Genomic DNA, 19,310 nt, shown 5'->3' with positions numbered 1-19,310 from the left:
TGGTAACGGGATTCTGTCTATAAATTCTGAATGTATGCGGATATAAACAGTAATAAGCAACAGCAGGATCCAAATATGAGGTAGCTCTAGTGAAGGGGATTCATGCCAACCAAACCTTCTGAACTTGTAGCAAACATTATCTTTTGGCTCACTTAAACTGAAGAACAAATTGTTCCTCACACAGCACTATTCAATTCTTCCCTGCGCATATGTACATATGAGAGAGAGACAGATCTTTAACAGGACATTTCTGCACTAGAAGCACTGGCACTGAATCGACAATAACTTTAGCTTTTCAGAGCCAGAAACAAAACTCGCACAGACACACTGCCTATAAAAAACCATTCACGCCAAGCTCAAGTGCTCTCTGGCACTTGAGTAGGTTAACAGGCTTTCAAAGAATTAGCAGCAAGCTTTTTGGTAAATAGGCCAAAGCACTGAAAGAATGTCAGACCTGGAATATCAACCAAAGTAAAACCTTTAGAATATAGGTATCCAACTTCTTGTCAGGGGGGAAAAAAAACAAGGACTCTTTTAAACCACAACTTTTATTAATTGATAGAAATAGTACAAATTTTGAATTTAACAGCAATTTAACTTTCCTCTGAAACACCAAAAAGGTTCCCCTTTCTGTGTGGTTACATCGTCAATTCCTGGAAAAAAGGAAAGAAAAAAAGAGGTGTTAGGCTCCCTATTCATTCCAACAATGCTAGGAAAAGTTGAAGGCAGCAGGAAAGGAGGAAGACCCAACATGAGATGGATTGACTCAATAAAAGAAGTCACGGCCCTCAGTTTGCAAGACCTGAGAATGACTGCTTACAATAGGACATTAATTCACAGGGTTACTGTAAGTCAGAAGCAACTTAATGGCACTTAACACACAAGACTTGCTATCTCCAGCAAGATACTTCACAGCTTCTTCGCAACCCAAAATCATGGGGAGTTAAAACTGCAGAACACACATGACCTTGAACTCATTTTGCCTTACAGTCTAGAACAATGTTGTGCACTGCTACCCACTTGGACACAGAAGCCTTAAAGCGCATATTTGCTGATGTTACATCTTTTAACCTCCACCTCTCCAAACACCATATGCAAATACCATTGGAAAATACAACATGCCTGTCTGACAGTGAATGAATTTGGCCCACTTAGCCAAACCAATTTCTGGGACTGAATCAGTGCAATAATTTTTCTTAAGAAATGTTTTTCCGAGTGTTAAAATGTAATGCTGGAAGCAGCACATTTTCAAGCATTCTTTCAGTGTTCAGAGGTAGTTAAGTGATTGAACTAGCTTACTTCTTTTGTCTTCTGTCTTCTTGTCACAATGCTGTGGCTTTCTATGTTTAAGCAATAGGACAAGACAGAAGACAAATGAAGTATTTTCCAAGGAGCTGATTCTTTGAAATGATTGAATAAAATGCCCCTTTTGCATGTATTCACTGGATCCAGGTATATTGGCTCAGTAAAAAAACTAGGGGTGTGCAAAAAAAATAAATGCCGGTATTTTCCGGCTTCAGGTAAGTCAGACCCAGAAAATATCGGTAAATGCCGAATTTCCCCAGTCCAATACCAGTAAAGTATTTGGACTGGGGAAATATTTGGTATTCCCAAATATATTCGGGTCTGATATACACCACCAGAGGAAAAGGAGGCATGTTAAAATGCCTTCTTTCCCTCTGGTAGCTCCAACTGATTTCCTTGTCCATTTCACTCCTCACCAGTCAGCTGTGAGTGAAATTGACAAGGGGAAGTCTCTGTTCTCTGCCTTCCCTGACATGGGGTAGCTGGAGAAGGGCAGGCAGGGAGCCCCAGCATGTTTAAAATGCCTTTCTTTCCCTCCCCAATCTCGGGAAGGGAAAGAAAGGCATTTAAACCCAACAGCTGACTGGTAGCTCAGGCTGTTAGGTTTGACCTTTTTTCGGTATAGCAAAATGAACCTGAAAAAAAAGCCAGATAACATCAGCTTTTTAAAGTTCAGCTATATCGGTAGCCGAATACAGATCACCGACAAGGTATTTTTCTGGTTCGGCTATTGCCAAATGCACACCCCTAACCTCCCCTCGCTTAATTGGGAACTTACCATAATAGCATTTACGATATCATTACTGTTATTCTTCAGCGCGCGGACGGCTTTTGCACGGGAAACATTCGCTTGGGACATAACTAATTCTATGTCCTTCACCTCAACACCAGTCTCGTCAACCTGGATGGGAAGAGAATGATTATTTCTCAGAGCAACTGTTCAAGTCTCTTTCTGCTGAGCAGGAAGAAGTGGAATAAACTTAAACTCTCATTCAACCTATAGATTTCCAGTAGCTGTAATGAAAGGTCAAGGAAACCCAGGTTATTGCTCTACACAAACTGATAAACTTGGAAAGATGAAAAAGAAGAGATTGGATTTATACCCTGCCCTTCACTACCTGAAGGAGTCTCAGAGCAGTTTACAGTCTCCTCTCCCTTCCCCTCCCCAAAACAGACACCCTGTGAGGTAGGTGGGGCTGAGTGAGAGAACAGCTCTGAAAGAACTTGTAACTGACCCAAGGTCACACCAGCAGCTGCATGTGAAGGAGTGGGGAATCAAACCTGGTTCTCCCGGATAAGAGTTCATGCTCCTAACCACTACATCAAACTCACTCTCCTGCTGTCATTCAATCCTCTATTTGCTAAGACAAAAATCACAGCAGCACTGTGTGACCTTACTGTAACACTTTTTTTGGGGGGGGGAGATATGCTGAAACAGTGGAGTGTAGTATTAAAGAGGCACAAGTACAAATCAGAGGAATATCTCACTAATATTTGAAAATGACAGCTACAGACATAGCTGAATAAAAGCTCCAGCACTAAACAGATATTCCCTTACTCTTCATAATAAATTCTGCGTTGCCAGATATGCACACTCTGCAGCTTGAGCAGCACAAAAAAAGCTGCAGGACAGCAAGCATACTTTCTGTACCTGCTCAAAGTTCAAATACAACACCTTGGCCTGGCCTCTGCAGATACTGGGGGCTGCTTATTCCTGTTTACCAGAGTGGCAAAGAAATGGCCTGTCTTCAGTGAAATGTGCAAGGTTAATAACATTACCTGTAAAATGCAAACTTCGAATGGTTACTTTTGAAAGTTGTTCCCTTTTGTTAGCCTATCTGTGTGCTAGTTCATTCCACAGAGGGCGAGGTTTTCCAAGCCCCACTACAATTATAGTCACTAGTATTTTATAAGGCATGCATGACTAGTAATGAAATGGATCCTTGTACTAAAAATGCACCCACTGAATCTGTCTCACTTCCCCTCCATTCCATGTATAAGAAGAGACAACCGCTGGCTCCCTTATTTCTAACACATGCTCATTACACAGGAGCAACGACAGTCTTGGTGTTTTGAGGCATTAACAGTACAATAAGTGATCACATTCTCATTACCAATTTTATACTTCTTTCCCACATAATATTGCAGTATTTTGTATGGGACTTTACTGGGAATACAGTGGCACTACATTTTATGGTGGTACAGGGATGCTTATAGATCAGTTAAGTTCCCTACAAGTACTGTGGCACACACATAGGCCAGGTTAGGTTACTGTTCCTCTGTTGTGGCAGCAAACAGCCCTGCTGTAATGAAAGCAGTTACATTTTACTGTGCCCACTTGTGCATAAAAGCCTCCACCCAGGATATGCTGCCACAAACAGTTGTGCAATTCCTGTGATTACATTCACTTTAAACATTGCTTCTGGTAATTTGTTACTTCAGGTAAGGCTTTTTGACATACAGCATGTAAGAACAGATCAGAACTGGCACTATGATTCCTTTAACTGTATACATGACAAAGTCATTGTTTGCATTTAAATAGCAAACATTTGTTCAGAATTACTGTTTGAGTCCAGAAAGGGAAATTTTAAAGTATGTGAATCTTAATTTTTATTTGAACATTTGCATTTCTTTACTTCAAGTCTTTTATTGGTATCTTATGCACTACAGGTTTAAGTAGGGGAAAAAAGGATTTGTTCAAACATTCTTAGTGTTCTAAAAAACTTGCATAAACACTGGCTACTTCAGCTTTTATTTAATTTAAAAGAATAGGGCAGTGATGACCCAAAATATTTTTTTAATTCAATTTTTAGTATCCTAGTATTGATCTATCAGAGGTGTGTTGCAAAGTCTGTATATTGTCTGTTTGAGGGTACCTGAATGAAACTTAAATGAAATGAAGACAATGTAGGGAACACCGAAAACGTAGAGAGTTTTTGTTCTTTTTAAAAGAAACTGTACTATTTATTATTTTGAAAAACTGTTCTTTTTATAGGGAAGATTTGATTCCCTTCAAATATATTATTAAAATGTTGTGATTTCATCATTAAAGCTGAGGTTGATACAGTTAAAAAAAATCTAACACATGCAGCACCCAGTACAATGATTCTGGAATGATTCTGAGGATGTTCACCCAGGACCATGCTTACGTTCCCTCACTCCCAATTGAAACGACCAAAACAGCTGGAAAACAGCTGCAAGGATCAGCAGGACACTGAACATTCAAAGAGGAAACTGGGACACTGTCAAGGAAGACTGCCAACTGCAAGCACGGAATCAAGAGACCACATAAAAGGGGTGCAGCATACCTCCTCTTCTTCACTCTCCTCTTGTACAGTGGGGGTCTGTGTATTTTCCTGAATATTTGAAACAGCTTCTCCTTGCACTTTGAATTTCTCAGCAGCAGCCAGCTGTGCTTGCTGTGACAGATCTTCAATCTAATAGGGTCAGATGACAAGAGATATGAGAGGTTGCATAGCTAACCTTTACACCATGAGAAGCAATGAGCAAGGCAAACAGACAGAGGTGTCCACAAACTCTAGAAATACTAGAGTACTACTAGAGAAATACTAGAATACTAGCTATTCCAGCAAGATGACCCCCTGGCCTTCAGTAATGTTTCAGAACCCAGGTAGTTGCCCATCCCTTGTATCGTATAGCCCCTTGCAGCAAGAAAGCTGCCTTAGTGCAGCCGTTGTCTTTCTCAAACAGCAACTAAAGGTCTGGTTGGAAAGCAAAGCTGCTCTGTTGCTGCAAAAAGACAGCTAAGGTTCTCCTGCCAGGCCTTCCTGGCCTCAGCTCACCTTTGCTTCACCAAAGACTATATAGGTATCTGACGCAGGGCTTTTGTATACATCTGGCTTGGTGATGACAAACAGGATGTTCTTGGATTTCCGGATCGTAACTCTGGTTACACCTGTGACCTGGCGAAGGCCAAGCTTGGACATTGCCTTAAAAACAAAAGGAGGAAGATAAACCATTAGTTCTCAAATGTTCATGCAAGGTCTTACTCCTGGATGTAAACCTCCACTAGCAATGCCAAAACAGCATTTTTTGTACTTAATTAAGGCAAAGGCCTTTCCTGAGAGGGAGGCAGCATGGAGACAGCCCACAGCAATGAGTCTGCTTCTAGGTATGTTATTGACCCTAAGTTACTACATCTTCTCCAGTAAAATGAGGACATTCTTGTAGAACCAAACAGAGCACAGTTGGACTTTTCTGACTTTAGCCAACAAACATCTTCACTGAATGTAAATTTTCATTGATGATAAACCAACAGGCTCAAAATATGCTGGGATTTGTTTTGTATTAGTATATTAATCTCATTTTGTATTTTTTATGGCACAGATGTGGAAAGCTTCCCTGTTGTCTACTACCTTTTATGAGAATACAAGAAAAACAAAACAGGAGAATGTGGATTGAGTCCTGGCTTTGCCAATGACATTTGGTTACTCCTTTAACTATTTCTGTAAAATGAAGATGCTGTTTCAAAAAATATAAATAGACACAGGACTTCTGATCCTTGGCTTGAGTGGCTACAGCCAGTGAGATTGTGTTGATTAGCCTCTTCCATTAACTGGATTTTACCTTCCGGGCTTTCTTTTCACTCCGGCTCTGTTTTGCTTTGCTAACTGGTTCTTCATCTATTTCAGCTGCTGCTGCAAGCTGCCAGAAGAGAAACACAATGGAATTAAAGGGAACCATAACAGAAAGGCACAACAAATACTCTGTGAAGAGTTCCTGGGTCTCGCTTCTCAAGCAGAAATGAGATAACAGATTTGTATTTGGAGGTTTAGGAGTACACATGTGTGGAGCACTCGACACCCAAGCTACAAGTCCTCTAAACCCAAACAGGGAAAACAGAGATTTGCAAGGATGTGAAGATATTACTCCAGTCTGAGTTCCAGCACAACCTCAAGTATCAACTAAGAACACTCTGGAAGTATATTATTTATTCTCTAGGCTAGGTCTGCAAAAATATGCATAGACTGAGCTACTCTCTAACCTGGGAATTATCTTCCTTTGGTGACTTCCCAAGCCTGAAACATTTTGGAAGCAGTGTAAGTTTTTAAAATATATTTTTATTGAAACTGACTGGTGGTCAGGGGTAGGATATTTATCATAATTTAATCCACCTCTAGCTTTCTGGATGAATGGATTAACATAATTTTGCCGAGTGCATCTCATCCTAGTCTTATGTATTTCCATTCCTTGGTGTCCTCACAAAAAGCAACCTTCTCATAAATTTGCAGTATAAAATTCCAATTCCTCCTAATCCTGTGCAATTAAATGTTAAAGAAAACAAGCACAATTTTAACAATCACTGAATTTGTTCTTTGTAGTCCTAGACTTGGGATTTTCAGGACAGAATTACAGAACTCTACTAACCTATCGAGCCTCTGCCAGCACTATGCACTAGTACACAGAAATCCTAGGAGTTTGTGTATCAATGTACAATGTTTTCCTGAAAACAGCTAAAAATCCCACAGTCCATGGAACATCCTGGCGGAGGTTACATGGAACCGGTTAAGTCTGTTCCAAGATCCCAGTGCCCATTATACACAACCCACTGTGATCTGCTTTCTGTCTTGTCTCCAAGCCTTTCACCTGTGCCTGCTGTGTTGTGGCCTGTGTGGAGTCTTGTTCTTCAAGTTCCGGCACTGATTCATCGCTGTCAGATTCTGTCCCAGATCCTACAGAGACAAACAGGCATAATTTTTTCCAACTTGGTTTCTGCCAGGAGTGGCAGGGCAGATCCAGGCAAAACATGCAGGGCTTCATCACTTGGTCACATGGTATTTTTGGCTCCTTTTCTATAGCAGTGCACATTAACCATTGGTATCAAGGAACACTACTATAATTTCCCCAAGACAGGTAAAAGCAACAAATACACACAAAAAAAGAACATAACCTACAAACAAGAAAGGAACTCTGAAGTTGCAGGACTTCTTAAACTGGTGGCTGGTTGAGAAATAATAAGGGAAAGTCTGATGATCTGGCTTATTCAGCTTGTGCTGCTAAAACGTGTGTATATAACCCAAGGCTGAGACCAATGCAATCAGGTCAGTATTTCTCTGATGTTGTTAAACTGACAGACACTGCCTGAACTTATCATAAGACATGTGGTGGGGGAGTGAGGAAGGGGACAGGCAGAAGTGAAGAATTTCAAAGCAGCCTTTTTTGTTGCATGTGTTTTGTGAGTTCCATTTTAAAGATAGCCAGTGGGAAGGTGGGCATGTTCCAGGAAGACATGTGTGTAGTGGTATAGCATTGGGAGACAAAGCTTATAAACACCCAGAAAGAGAAAACCATCTGGAAGCAGAGCTTTGCTTGCACTCACAGGATTAAGACTTGGCCTCTGCACTGAACAGGCAGTTCAGCAATAAGGAGAGTGGCAGGTACACTCCAGCTCAATGCAGATCATCACCAGAGATGTAAACCACGGACTGGCAAGCGGTAACAGAAGACTGCGCTTCCTTGTGTTGCTACCCCCTCCCCAGTGGTTTGCAACAGCCCTGATTTCCCATGCTATCCAAATAGGGCAAACTATGGGTAACACTAATCTGGACTGCCTCCAAATCCAAGTTTCACACATTTATTTAGTGCTAACTGTGATTAACATGTGAAGGCAAACTACATACTTGGATATGGTTTTTCAGAGAGGACCCTCCAAGACCAACCCTCCCTCTTGCTCATTACAGGCTAACATCTCTGGATGCAGCCTACATATACCCATTTTTTCCTGACTTACTGCTGGTTTAAGAGTTTATTTACTGAAGTGTCAAGCTATTGTTATGAAGATCAGAGAACACACGCAACTAACCACACAGAGATGAAAATAAAGGAAGTGACAGAGGACAAACTATGTTCCTGGAGAAAGTGCGGCAGACCGTCCTTTCATTTGCAGAAAAAGCCCCTATACTTTCCCCAACAGTCATATGTGCATCAGACTATTTTACCAGGGGACTGATGAATGCAAAAAAACCCCACAAACCTGTTTCTGATCTTTGGTGGATGCCCAAGCACAATACTCAGCATGCATTCTGTTCAATGTGAATTTAACAGAAAAGCTCCCGCCGAGATCAAGAAACACTCCTGAATTTCAAGTGCAATTACAGACAAAGCACACTAAGACTGGAAGAGGGATGTTAATGTTCAATAGCAATTTATTGTCCCAGTGCCAGAGCAAAGTGTTACATCATAAACACAGAAGGCTAAATAGCACTGCATGCTAGGTCTACGAACATTACACTCCAAACAGCTAGTGAAACAGAATCTACTGGCTATCCAATCACAAAACAAGCTCAAGGATTGGAGAAAGAAGGCCAAGAAGACAGCAGGTGCCACAGAAGATTGTGATGAGAGTTTCTAGGTTAGCGCTATTCCAGATATTCCAGTCAAGGTAGTGCTGACATCACATTCGCTAGAAGACACTCACACCATGATCAGTGCTTGTGTGTAGCAACTTTCTCATTTGTGGCACGTACTCCTGTACATAAATATCACCCCTGAGCACAAAGCAGCCTTGAACTGGCTTTGCTCATAACTAGTTAGAGCTCAGCCAGGGCTTTCGTGGGTTACATTTACTTCTATGCACTACTCTTCTAGGCTAACAAAGCTGAGGACACGAGTGGAGACTCAAGGCCCCCTTCCCGCACAGAGAGGTTAGTATTCAGTGAGCAATCTGTGATATCCATGCACACAGCAAACGGAGGAGGCAAATACCCTTGTCATTCTTCAGGGCAGGCTGTTTGGCAGGAGGAGGAGAAGGAGCAGCAGTAGTAGTAGCAGCAGCAGCAGCTGGGGCCTCAGCAAGGGCCACAGCTGGTTTGGGAGAGAAATCCACCAGGACGGGCTGCAGAGGTGGCTCCCCGGCAGGTGCCTCTGGAGGGATCAGAGGTGGCAGATCGTCGTCTTCGATGACAGAAGAGGCAGGGGTGGAGGGTTTGGCTGGCACTTGAGGTGCTAGACCAGAGGGGGGTGAAACTGGTAGTGATTTAGGAAGTGCAGAGGACAGGGTTAGTTTTTTCACAGGGGAGACAGGGGCAGGTGAAGCAGGCTGGGGGAGATTATTTGCTGCTGGGGCAGAAAGAGGGATGTCAGCAGACGCAGGAGGCAGACACACTGTTTTCTGTGGAGTCACCACGCTCCCAACGGAGGAGGCAAGAGAGGCCTGGGACACATCGGAGGCTGAAGCAGCAGGACCAGCAGGGACAGCGGGTGGCTTGGTGGCAGAGACAGGTTCAGGAGTCACTGGAATAAGGGGAGGAGGAGCAGAGGGGCCAGCAGATGACACAGCGGGGGCCACCAGGGGAGTTGTGGCCTGCGGGGTAAAAGGAGAGGTGACAGGTGCTACTGGAGAAGGTACCAGGCCAGCAGTAGGGATAACGGGTGGGGAAGGAGAAGGGGCAGGGGTCACAGAAGAGGCGACAGAAACAGGAGCCCTTGGGCCACCAGCAGAAGCTGCAGCGGCCACGGGATCAGATATCAGAGAGGGCCCAGTGCTACTACTAGCAGGCACTACGGGGACCACCAGTGCAGATGGCAGAGAGTTAGAGGCTGGTACCAGAGGAGACACAGTGAGAGACGTCGGTGAAACAGGGGTAGCTGAAGGGGTTACATGCTGAAAAGCAGGCACCGCTGGAGCCTTGGGGCAGGCTGTAATAGCCACAGGAGGGACTACCGGGCCTGAAACAAGTGCCAGAGGAGAAGGCGGCTTAGGGGTAGGCCCAGATGGGGCCACGGGGTCACAAGATGCAATTACAGAACTAGAACCAGGTGCTGCTTTTGCTTCAAGGCCAGAAATGAGCTTCACAGGTGACACTGCAGGGGCTGGTGGTGTAGTAGCAGACCCTGCTGGGGCCAGAGGTCCAGAAGGAGGTACCAAAGGAGATGCAGAATTCACAGCTGGCACTGCAGGGGTCAGTGATGCAGGAGCAAGCTCAGATGGGGCCACAGGACTAGGAGCAGGCACCACTTTTGTCACAGGACCAGAAATAGGTGCCAAGGGAGAAGTAGGTTTCACAGGAGGCCCTGCAGAGGCGGGTGGTACAGGAGCAGGTCCTGCTAGAGCTGCAGGGGCAGAAGGTGCCAAAGGAGAAGCAGGCTTTACAGATGATACTGCAGGTCCAGCTAGTGCAGAAGCAGGTCCTGCAGCGACCTCAGAAGGAGTTACAGGACCAGAAGCCAGTGCCATAGCCTGGGAAGCTGGTGCCACAGCCCTAGAAGGAAGCACTACTGGTGGGGCTACAGGGCCAGATGAAGCTGTCAATGTTCGAGGAGCAGATCCTGCTGGGGCCAAAGGAGCAGTTATAGGGCCAGAAATAGTTGCTACAGATGGGGAAACAGGTGACAGAGGACTAGAAGCAAGCACTGCTGGCGCTGCAGTGCCAGACACAGGGACTGAAGAAGCAGGGCCAGCCAATGACAGAGGACAGAGAGCAGGTGCTATTGGTTGGGAAGAAGATGCCATGGTGGCAACTACTGGGCAAGAAGCAGATGTCACAGGGGACACTCCGGCTGCCATTGGTTTAGATGGAGGCACTCCTGGGACCACAGGAGGTGCTTCAGAAGAAGCAGAGGCCAAAGGAGGAGCACCAAGTTGGAAAGTGGGTGCCACAGGACTAGAAGAGGGTCCTACCAGAGCTACGGTGTCAGAGCTAGTTGCCGAAGGAGAAGCAAGTTTCATAGGTGTCAATGGCTTCTCAGCAGGGCACACTTCTGAGGCCAAGGGGCAGGAAGCAGGTACCACAAGCACCTGTACAGGTGCCACAGGATTGGGAGTGGTTACTGCAAGAGGGAGAGTAGAAAGATATGGGCTAGCAGAACTCATGGGTGTGGATGTAGAAGCATCTGAAAGGGTCAGAGGAAAAGCAGGCTGTACCTTTTGATTTTGAGATGTAGCATCTTGGGGAGCAGGAAAAGACATGCCGAGTGAAACAGGAGCTATTGGGCCAGGAATGGTTGCCCCTGAAGTCACAGGAGCTGGAGAAGGACTTTCAGGGCCAAGAACAGAAAGTGGTGTTGCAGGAGGAGAGACAGGAACAACTGGGGGAAGAGATGGAGCTGTGACTGCGTCCACAGAATGAGAAGCCAGAGCAGAAGTTAGACCAGGAGCGGCATGAGAACTGACAGGGACTTTGGAAGCGACAGGAGGAGCAGGAAAAGGATTTGGAGTGACAGGGAGAACAGTGGGAGCCAAAGGAGGAGAAACAGGAGCCACAGGGAGAATGAAAGGAGCCAGAGCAGGAGTCTGTGCTGGTATCTGAGAAACTGGTGCAGCTGAAGGCGTCGGAGCAATCAGAGATGGAGTTGTGGGTGGGACTGTAGGAAGGGCAATGGAAGAAGCAACAGCTGCTGGAGGAGGGAAGGAGGCTGTCAGTACTGGGCTTACAGGGGAGGTTAGATAAGCTGAGCCAAGAGCCTCAGGTGGAATGACTGAGACTGCAGAAGAAGCCAGAGGACCCTGTGCCACACTTGGAGATGGGGAACTAGCTACTGATGCAGAAACAACTAGATCTGTAGTGCTCAAGGAAGCAGAGGGAGTTGGATTACCAGGTGGTAAGGAAGGGCCGTGAATGTCTAGCACTGGGGAGACAGAGGCTAGGGAGAATAACTTCCCAGGTGAGGCAGGTATCAGTGGAGTACTGAAAGGGCAGATCCCAGTAAGGGGAGAGTTAGCTTTGTGGGATGAAGAGGAAGGGTGCGAGGGACTAGAAATGGAGGAGCTGGAAACAGCAGCAGCTAAAGGAGAGAAAAAGTGAATCAATGATGAAAAGAAAAACATGGGGGAAGGAAAAAATGAGTTATCTAGAGTTACCCACATGGAAACACAGTTCAGTGAATGGTGGGGTAGAAAATGCTGCACCTGCTGCCAAAAACTCCCTCATCCACACTCTCCAGACAGTGCGAATGTTTCACAGAAGATATGTGTAGGATCAAGCCATTTGAAGCATGTCATTGGCTTGTAACCCCTCCCAAGTATAACCCTACCCCAGCTGCATCTACTGGTACTTATTCAGTTTAACATGTACTATCAATATATGTATCAATTACAGTTCAGGAAACAGAGTACAGCTCCTAGGCTGGTGGCATTTAACCTGTCATTTTGTTTCTAAGTGCACATGTTTTGACAAGGACAATGAGGCAACCAGATTATTTGCCATTTGTAGCACAGGTTCCATTTATTGCACTGCAGGCTGCTACACCAGCAAGTTTAATCTGGGAGAAAAAACAAGAGTTTGGAAACATGTACTGACATTTCTGTTGGGAGAAGAACATCCATATGCCTCTAACTCAGATATGGTCTAACTTAGATATGGAGCTCAATACACAGCAGATGGGACTTGATTCTCATCAAGTATGGCCATGTCAAGGCTTAGATCTTGGATTCCAGAATGCAAGTCTCACATATTTCTACAAGGATATTGAGAGCGCTGATTTTCTAGCACTTGGGAAATTCATCTCAGGGAGCACAAAATGCCACCAGCCTGGAAAAACAGTGCAAGGTTTCATAGATTATTTCCCTGTAGCCACTTCCTAGAACAAACATTTGCACCACAAAGGCCAACCTATCCAGAATGCCTTCCTTACATTAACAAATGCTGACCTTGCCATCCTCAGGGAAAAGTTATTCTGCAGCGTGATTTGCATTACTGAAAGCCTGGCATTTCTTAACATCTACCAACATCCACCCCACCCTTACAGAACCTTACGGTTAATGTAACCGCATTAATATACCACAGCAAAATACTGTTAGTGTCTCACACACTGGGGCAAATACCTGGTGCTTGAATGGGAGGCTGGGAAAAACAGTCTGTGGGTGCTTCAGAAGCACCAGCAGAAAGGGTGGGAACAGCAGGGGCTAAATGAGCAAGAGCAATACATTAGAGCAGACCAATAGCACAGGGAGTAGTGCATCTATTTATTGGGGGGGGGGGGAGTAGTACATCTAAAAGGAACTATTCTTTTGGCTTAAGGCAACAAGTTAGGTCTACTGAAAGCTGCCGGTGCTCACATCTAAACGGGACCTGAATTAAAATAAAGTTGCTAAGGGAAGATACAATCTATACTGTGTATTTCCTACTACATCAACAGATGGTCTGAGGCTTGGGAATGAACAGCAGGCTTGCGAGTGCTCACCCAAACTCATGTTAAAGGTAGAGCAACGTCTGAGTCCAGTGGCACCTTTAAGACCAACAAAATTTAATTCTGGGCACAAGCTTTCGTGTGCATCACTTCCCTATGAGATGCTCTGTCAAAGCCTTAAATGGCATTTTTATCAGTCGTATTTAGAGAGAGAGAGAGAGTGAGAAGAGGTACACTTCGGAGTGTCTGCAATCTGCTCCAATGAACATCAACAGATTAAAATAAAGCTAGAGGCACACTACTGTACACAGTCACGTAGGACAAAGAGCTAAGTGTTTGTATCCCTGATTTTGACTGCTTGGGGCGTGAAGCGTCCTGTCACATGCAGTTAAAAGTGTGAAATCTTCAATCCTTGCTTTTGAAATGATAATACATGTTGAGAGCCATGCTTTTTATTGGGATTGTCTTTGTAAGACAAGGGCAGAAAACTTTTCTGTCAGATGAGTTTCCCAGTCCAACATGAGAAAAGACTCAGAGGGGACTGAGCATCCTGCAGTCCTGTTTATCTGAAATAACAGCTGTATGAAGGCTCCTGATAGCCTGACCGTGTGTGTTGCTTCACTGCAGGACTGGGTCAACCTCCAGAACCTTGGAAGCTAAGCAGGGTTGGCCCTGGTTAGTATTTGAATGGAAGACCATCAGGGAATACCAGGGTCACTATGCAGAGGTGGGCAATAGTAAACCACCTCTGAATGTCTCTTGCCTTGAAAACCCAGAGGGTCAGCATAAGTCGTCTGTGAGCTATTAGCACAAAGGAAAAAAAATAGAAGGAAGATAATGTAAGTGCGAAAGCGAACAAATGTTCAGACTGTGCTAATCTTTTCTGCCCTATGGAAAAACAAGGACACCCTGCAATCTATGAAAAAGTCCTATCTACTCCATCTTGAAATATCATTTTGTTCTTGAAGCTATCCAGCAAATATTCTGGAATTCCTAATTCTATATTCAGATGTATGGATTCTGCCCATTTCCATTGAACAGACTAGGAGATAAGGCAAAGGAATCACCACATAAGCTTTGTGTTGGCCATTCAACTGGAAATATATGAAGGGGGAGGCAGAGGGCTGCCATAGAAGGGGGAATTGCCTCTGCCCCTATGCACGTGGATATTTTTTGACAGGATCCAATGTACAGTCATTCCAACTCAACGTGTATTTTAAAGAATTCTTTATAACCTTTATGGCTGCCTTTCCCTTAATTCATCTGAAATATTTTAGGGGGGTTTACAAACATGCAATATCGCTTTCCTATAAATACACACTATAAAACGTATACTCAGGGACATCTCCAGCAAGCCCTGAAATCATTGTTTTGAAACAACAACAACAACAAAATGAAATTCCCTAGTGTCTAACGGAGGGGATTTTTTTTTTTTGCTCTGCTATTTACTTTGCAAGGACAGAAGCTCTGACAAAAGGGAAGGAGGTTCCAGCCCTACCTTGAAGGCAGGCTTCATCATGTGGTGCTGGGGGACTGCTGCTCTGGCCCTTGACCTCTAGCCTACAGTCTCCCAAGTTTCTATCTTGTCCCTCACACTTTTCAAAATCTATGCAAAGCCGCTGGAAGAGGTCACCTGGAGATGTGCGCTCGGTATGTGGAGGACACTCAGCTCTAGCTCACACTTCTAGCAGATCCCAGGGAGGCTGTGGAAACTGTGAACTGGTACCTGGGGAAGGTTTGGTCCAAGAACAGGGTATCTCCTGTTCTGGATGAGGTTGCACTCCCCCTAAGGGAGCAGGTTTGTAGCTCCTGGACCCAGGCCTCCTGTTAGAGATGTACCTGAGTCAGTTGCAGCCTTTCCTGGACAGAGCAATTTTACCATTGTGGTGCATGCCCTGGTAACATCTAGGTAATGCGCTCTATGTGGTTCTGCCTTGAAGACTGTCTGCAAGCTACAGCTGGTACTTTAGCCAGAATGTTGACTGGAGTGTGCCAAGGGACCACATCATTCCAGTCTTGATCCATCTACATTGGATCCCAATTTGTTTCCAGGCTCAATTCAAGGTGCTGTTATTGATCGTTAAAGCCATATATGGCCAGCATACTTGGAAGGAATGCCTTCTCCCATATGAACTTATCCGTGCACTTCAGTCACATTTGGCAGCCCAGCTCCAGGTTCCTCCACCATCTGTGGCTAGATGGCTGGCAACCTGAGAAGGGCCTTCTTGGTCAAGGCACTAAAATTTTCTAACTCCCCAGGCGGATTTATCTGTCTCTATTGCTGTCTTCTGACAGCAGGTGAAGACTTTTGCTTGGCATACTCCCAGTTACTGTTATTTGTCCTCATCCCTGGTTGTGTTTGCATGTTTTTACTGAATTGTTTAATTTTATATATACTTCATTTTAAATGCTGTTTTAATATCTTAAATGTTGTTTTAATGTTGAAATGTTCATTGCCCTTGGGACCCTATTTGGGTGGAGTGGCAGCACAGAAATGCTTTAAATAAAGAAAATATGCTGAAAGAAAAATACTTATGCTGCAAATCTAGCAAACAATATTCAGTCAGAAGGAAATTATGGACCTTCTGTGCTGAGTTATGTATGTTTTGTACCTATCTATCTCATTTTTACCCACCCATTCTCCAGAGTGGTCAGGACAACATAAATGTCCCCCTTCATTTTATCTCCCAAACTTACGAGTGACTGGCCCAAGATCAACTTAACAATCTTCATGGGCGCCTGGAGGTTTGCTGGGTTTCCCCAGTTCTAGTCCAACACTTCAGCCACACTGGCTCTCGTAACTCCTCAGAGACCTTCCACCTATCAAGGTCTCACTTTAGGCTGAGCTGGTATTTTGGGGGTCTTCAATCATACTAAGCCTTTTACATTTCATTTTTAAGTAGAATACAGTGATTCCAAATCCCTCCTGCTGTTTTATCATGAAACCTACCTGATGGCTCCAGAGTTGTCTCAGACTGAGAACCCTTGCCTGCCACCTCAGGAATCTTGGTGGCAGCTTGTGTGGACTCCTCAGCTGTCAGCTTCACTTCCATGGGAGTCCCAGGAACTGGGAGTGGAGGTACTGCAATAGTGTCAACTGTTCAGATACCACCCAGCAGTTCTAACAGTCCTTACATGCTCATGTGTTGGCCAGAAGGTCAAGAACAGCAACAATCCAACAAAGAGGAAAGCTGTGAGTTATCCTCAGTAGCCCAGAGACACTGGCACCAGGTCTAACAAAGCAATCACTCATATGCAAAGCGTAAGGACACTGTTCTGTTCTGGACTGGACTATGACAACATGAGTTATCTTGCCTAGTGACTACTGTGAACTGGTATCATGCTAACAGACAGATTTTATTGACACACTTGCCTGAAGGCCTATTCTCATTACGTGTTTCAGCCTGTGGCACGTGTGGTGTGGAGTTCACTGCTATTAACTTACCATGGCATAGCACAGCTGGAAGTAGAACTGTAGCCACCCCAGAACATGTAGCTTGTCATGTTAGGCACTGGGTAACGCTGGGATAGAAACCTATGCCTATGGCAAGAGAGGATGACTCACATCCTATGTTACATATCGGATTCTGGCAAGCATGACAAAGTGTGAACGTACTCAGCAGTCCTGTATCAGAAGAGGGTGCACTAGTGCTATTCTTCTACTCCATATCACTCCCAGGCCTAGTTTGTGAGGCTCTGACAGTGCACTGCCTATTTAAGAAAGAGGCAGCAGGAAAGCTTAACTGGAGCAAAGTGAGGTCTATTCACTTGTGCCCTACTCATCCCACTGCACACTCATTGCAATGCACCAACAGATACTGCCAGGATGCCTACAGAGGCGCTGTCACCACTCCTTACGGAGATAATGGAAGTATTGGAGCAATGCCCTGAAATAACATTCTACCAGGGCGATAGAAAAATAAAAATCAGTGGAGGCTTGACTTGTATTTGGAATGCCAGATAGGATCTTGCTATCCTCAGTATGAATGGGCAGACATTGTTGCTTGTCTGAAGGAATCATTGAACTGCTCTGTGCAATGCCATTTCATCACCCAACAGAGATCCATAAGTTCCCTCTGTCTCCAAGTCTAACTCACATTTTCCTTGACAAGAAATCAGTATATTTAGTAGACATGCAGTGAGCAGCATCCCCATGTACAATGGTGTGTAAGAAAGGCCCAGTAACAATCATGCAATATTCCCCCAAGCCTCAATGCAGAAGTGTAGCAAACAGGGACACACTGGGTCCTCTGCTATCTGGACTGCATCATCCATGTTCCCTTCAAGACAGACATTTGGGAAATATAATATACACAGCATTTGGGAGTTAATGCCCCATGTAAAAGCATGCACAGAACACAACAAAATGTTCCTAAAGCCACACCAGCTCACAGTTCTAAACCACCCACAAATGCCACTCATACGTGCAGCATATTGACCAGCTGTGAGTTATGGCTAAGTGCAGGGTGCTTGGTGAAGGCCAGCTCATATGGCACTGGAGTCATGTGGTGATATGCTTTCTTCTGCTTCAGGGGTAGCCATGTTAGAGAAAAACCACTTCTTGAAATTTAGTCCGTTTCAAGAAACTGATTAAAAGAAAGCTCCAGGTCTGGGATACCACTAATTTGCAATTTTGTGTGGCTTCAAAGGCACGCAACAGAAAAACTGGCAAACTAGAGCAGCATATCCCATCTTAAACAGTGGCCAAGAGCAACAAAGTAACTATGGATGTCATACTCCAGACCAGGGTTCCACAATACAGACCCTGCCAAACAGCACTATAAACCATAGTGGGTAAGGCCAAGTGGAGCTTTTGCTCAGCAAAGCTTCTGATCAACCACTGGAGATCTGATGGTGCAGATTTTTCAAAAGTTGTTTTTGCTGACACCATAGCACAAGGATCTTCACTGGATAACTGAAGATAAGCTGTGTGCATTCAAGTAAATTTTAAACAAAATGTTCATTTTAAAAGGCACCTGGTTAAACAGCACTTCTGCCTAAACTGTTGAGGAGTTACTCCCTTAGAGCTATGCATGACCTCACTCCTTGAGCTTTTGTGGCTGGCTCAGCCTTTCGTGGCAGCTATTTTATAGGTGGCTCCACCTCTTGTTGCAGCCAGTTTGTGGCTGCACCCACCATCCAGTGTCAGAGTTCCAAAGGTGCCCACAGGCTCAAAAAGGCTAGGGACTACTCTTCTAGACACCTGCAATTCCTGGCAGCCAAACAAATTTTAAAACATCACGACACTGTATCCTTTAATTCTTATCAATCCCTTTCTCTCTCCTCACTCAGATAACACTCACAGACACTATAAAGGAGAAAAGGTAGATATAAAATGTCTCTGAAACCACAGACCACTGAAAGGGTATTTAGCGGCATTCCGGAACTAGAGACAAGGTTTCAAAGCCAACAGCACAATTTCAGCTTCTTTCCTATAACTTCCATGTTAATAATTTTCACACTCTGAACAATTAACTACTAGTAACATGGGAAAATGATTGCAACAACTCATGTGGAGATGCTTTAAGACAAGCACAGCTCAAAAAAAAATCCTCTAAAGCCATTAAAGAAGTATCTAGCACTTGATTTGGGTTAGAGCACTCAAGGCCCACATTCTGATATTTTGTTAATCACAGCAAATCAGCACACCCATAAATCAGAAAAAAATGTGATGAGTGCTTAAGCATTAGGACACTCTCAAATCTATACAACGAAGCTGGATAACAGCATTCACCCAACTTGTGATTCACTCCAAGCAAACTATTACTATGTTCCAGAGACCCTGTGACTCATCCAACTTTTTAAAGAAGCTGAACTTGGTAATGTTGTGACAGTCAAAATTTCAAATAAAAACTGGGCAAGTTCATACTTATACAGAGCTTTTGGATGCTCAAAGTATATCACAGACATTATTCAGT

General features: G+C 44.4%; 1 protein-coding gene across 4 annotated transcripts in view; it reads right to left on the bottom strand.

The window, feature by feature from the left end:
* Window positions 1-548: 548 nt before the first annotated feature.
* NACA (nascent polypeptide-associated complex alpha subunit) overlaps window positions 549-19,310 on the bottom strand; it is a 21,341-nt gene continuing 2,579 nt past the window's right edge. Inside the window, exons 3-11 of one of the 4 annotated variants that reach the window (XM_015423686.1) lie at window positions 16,343-16,474; window positions 13,088-13,168; window positions 9,031-12,048; window positions 6,913-6,998; window positions 5,893-5,970; window positions 5,109-5,255; window positions 4,614-4,742; window positions 2,084-2,206; window positions 549-653 (exon numbers count right to left, since the gene is read on the bottom strand). In XM_015423686.1, the coding sequence (XP_015279172.1) occupies window positions 639-653; window positions 2,084-2,206; window positions 4,614-4,742; window positions 5,109-5,255; window positions 5,893-5,970; window positions 6,913-6,998; window positions 9,031-12,048; window positions 13,088-13,168; window positions 16,343-16,474 (3,809 nt within the window). In that variant the 3' untranslated portion in view covers window positions 549-638. The remainder of the gene's footprint in view (window positions 654-2,083; window positions 2,207-4,613; window positions 4,743-5,108; window positions 5,256-5,892; window positions 5,971-6,912; window positions 6,999-9,030; window positions 12,049-13,087; window positions 13,169-16,342; window positions 16,475-19,310) is intronic. The other 3 variants (XM_015423687.1, XM_015423688.1, XM_015423689.1) reach the window with 3 other exon arrangements.

The sequence above is a fragment of the Gekko japonicus genome, unplaced genomic scaffold (assembly GCF_001447785.1).
Source record: "Gekko japonicus isolate JY-2015 unplaced genomic scaffold, Gekko_japonicus_V1.1 scaffold33, whole genome shotgun sequence".
Classification (NCBI taxonomy): Eukaryota; Metazoa; Chordata; class Lepidosauria; order Squamata; family Gekkonidae; genus Gekko; species Gekko japonicus.
This window is presented reverse-complemented; position numbering and strand designations above follow the sequence as displayed.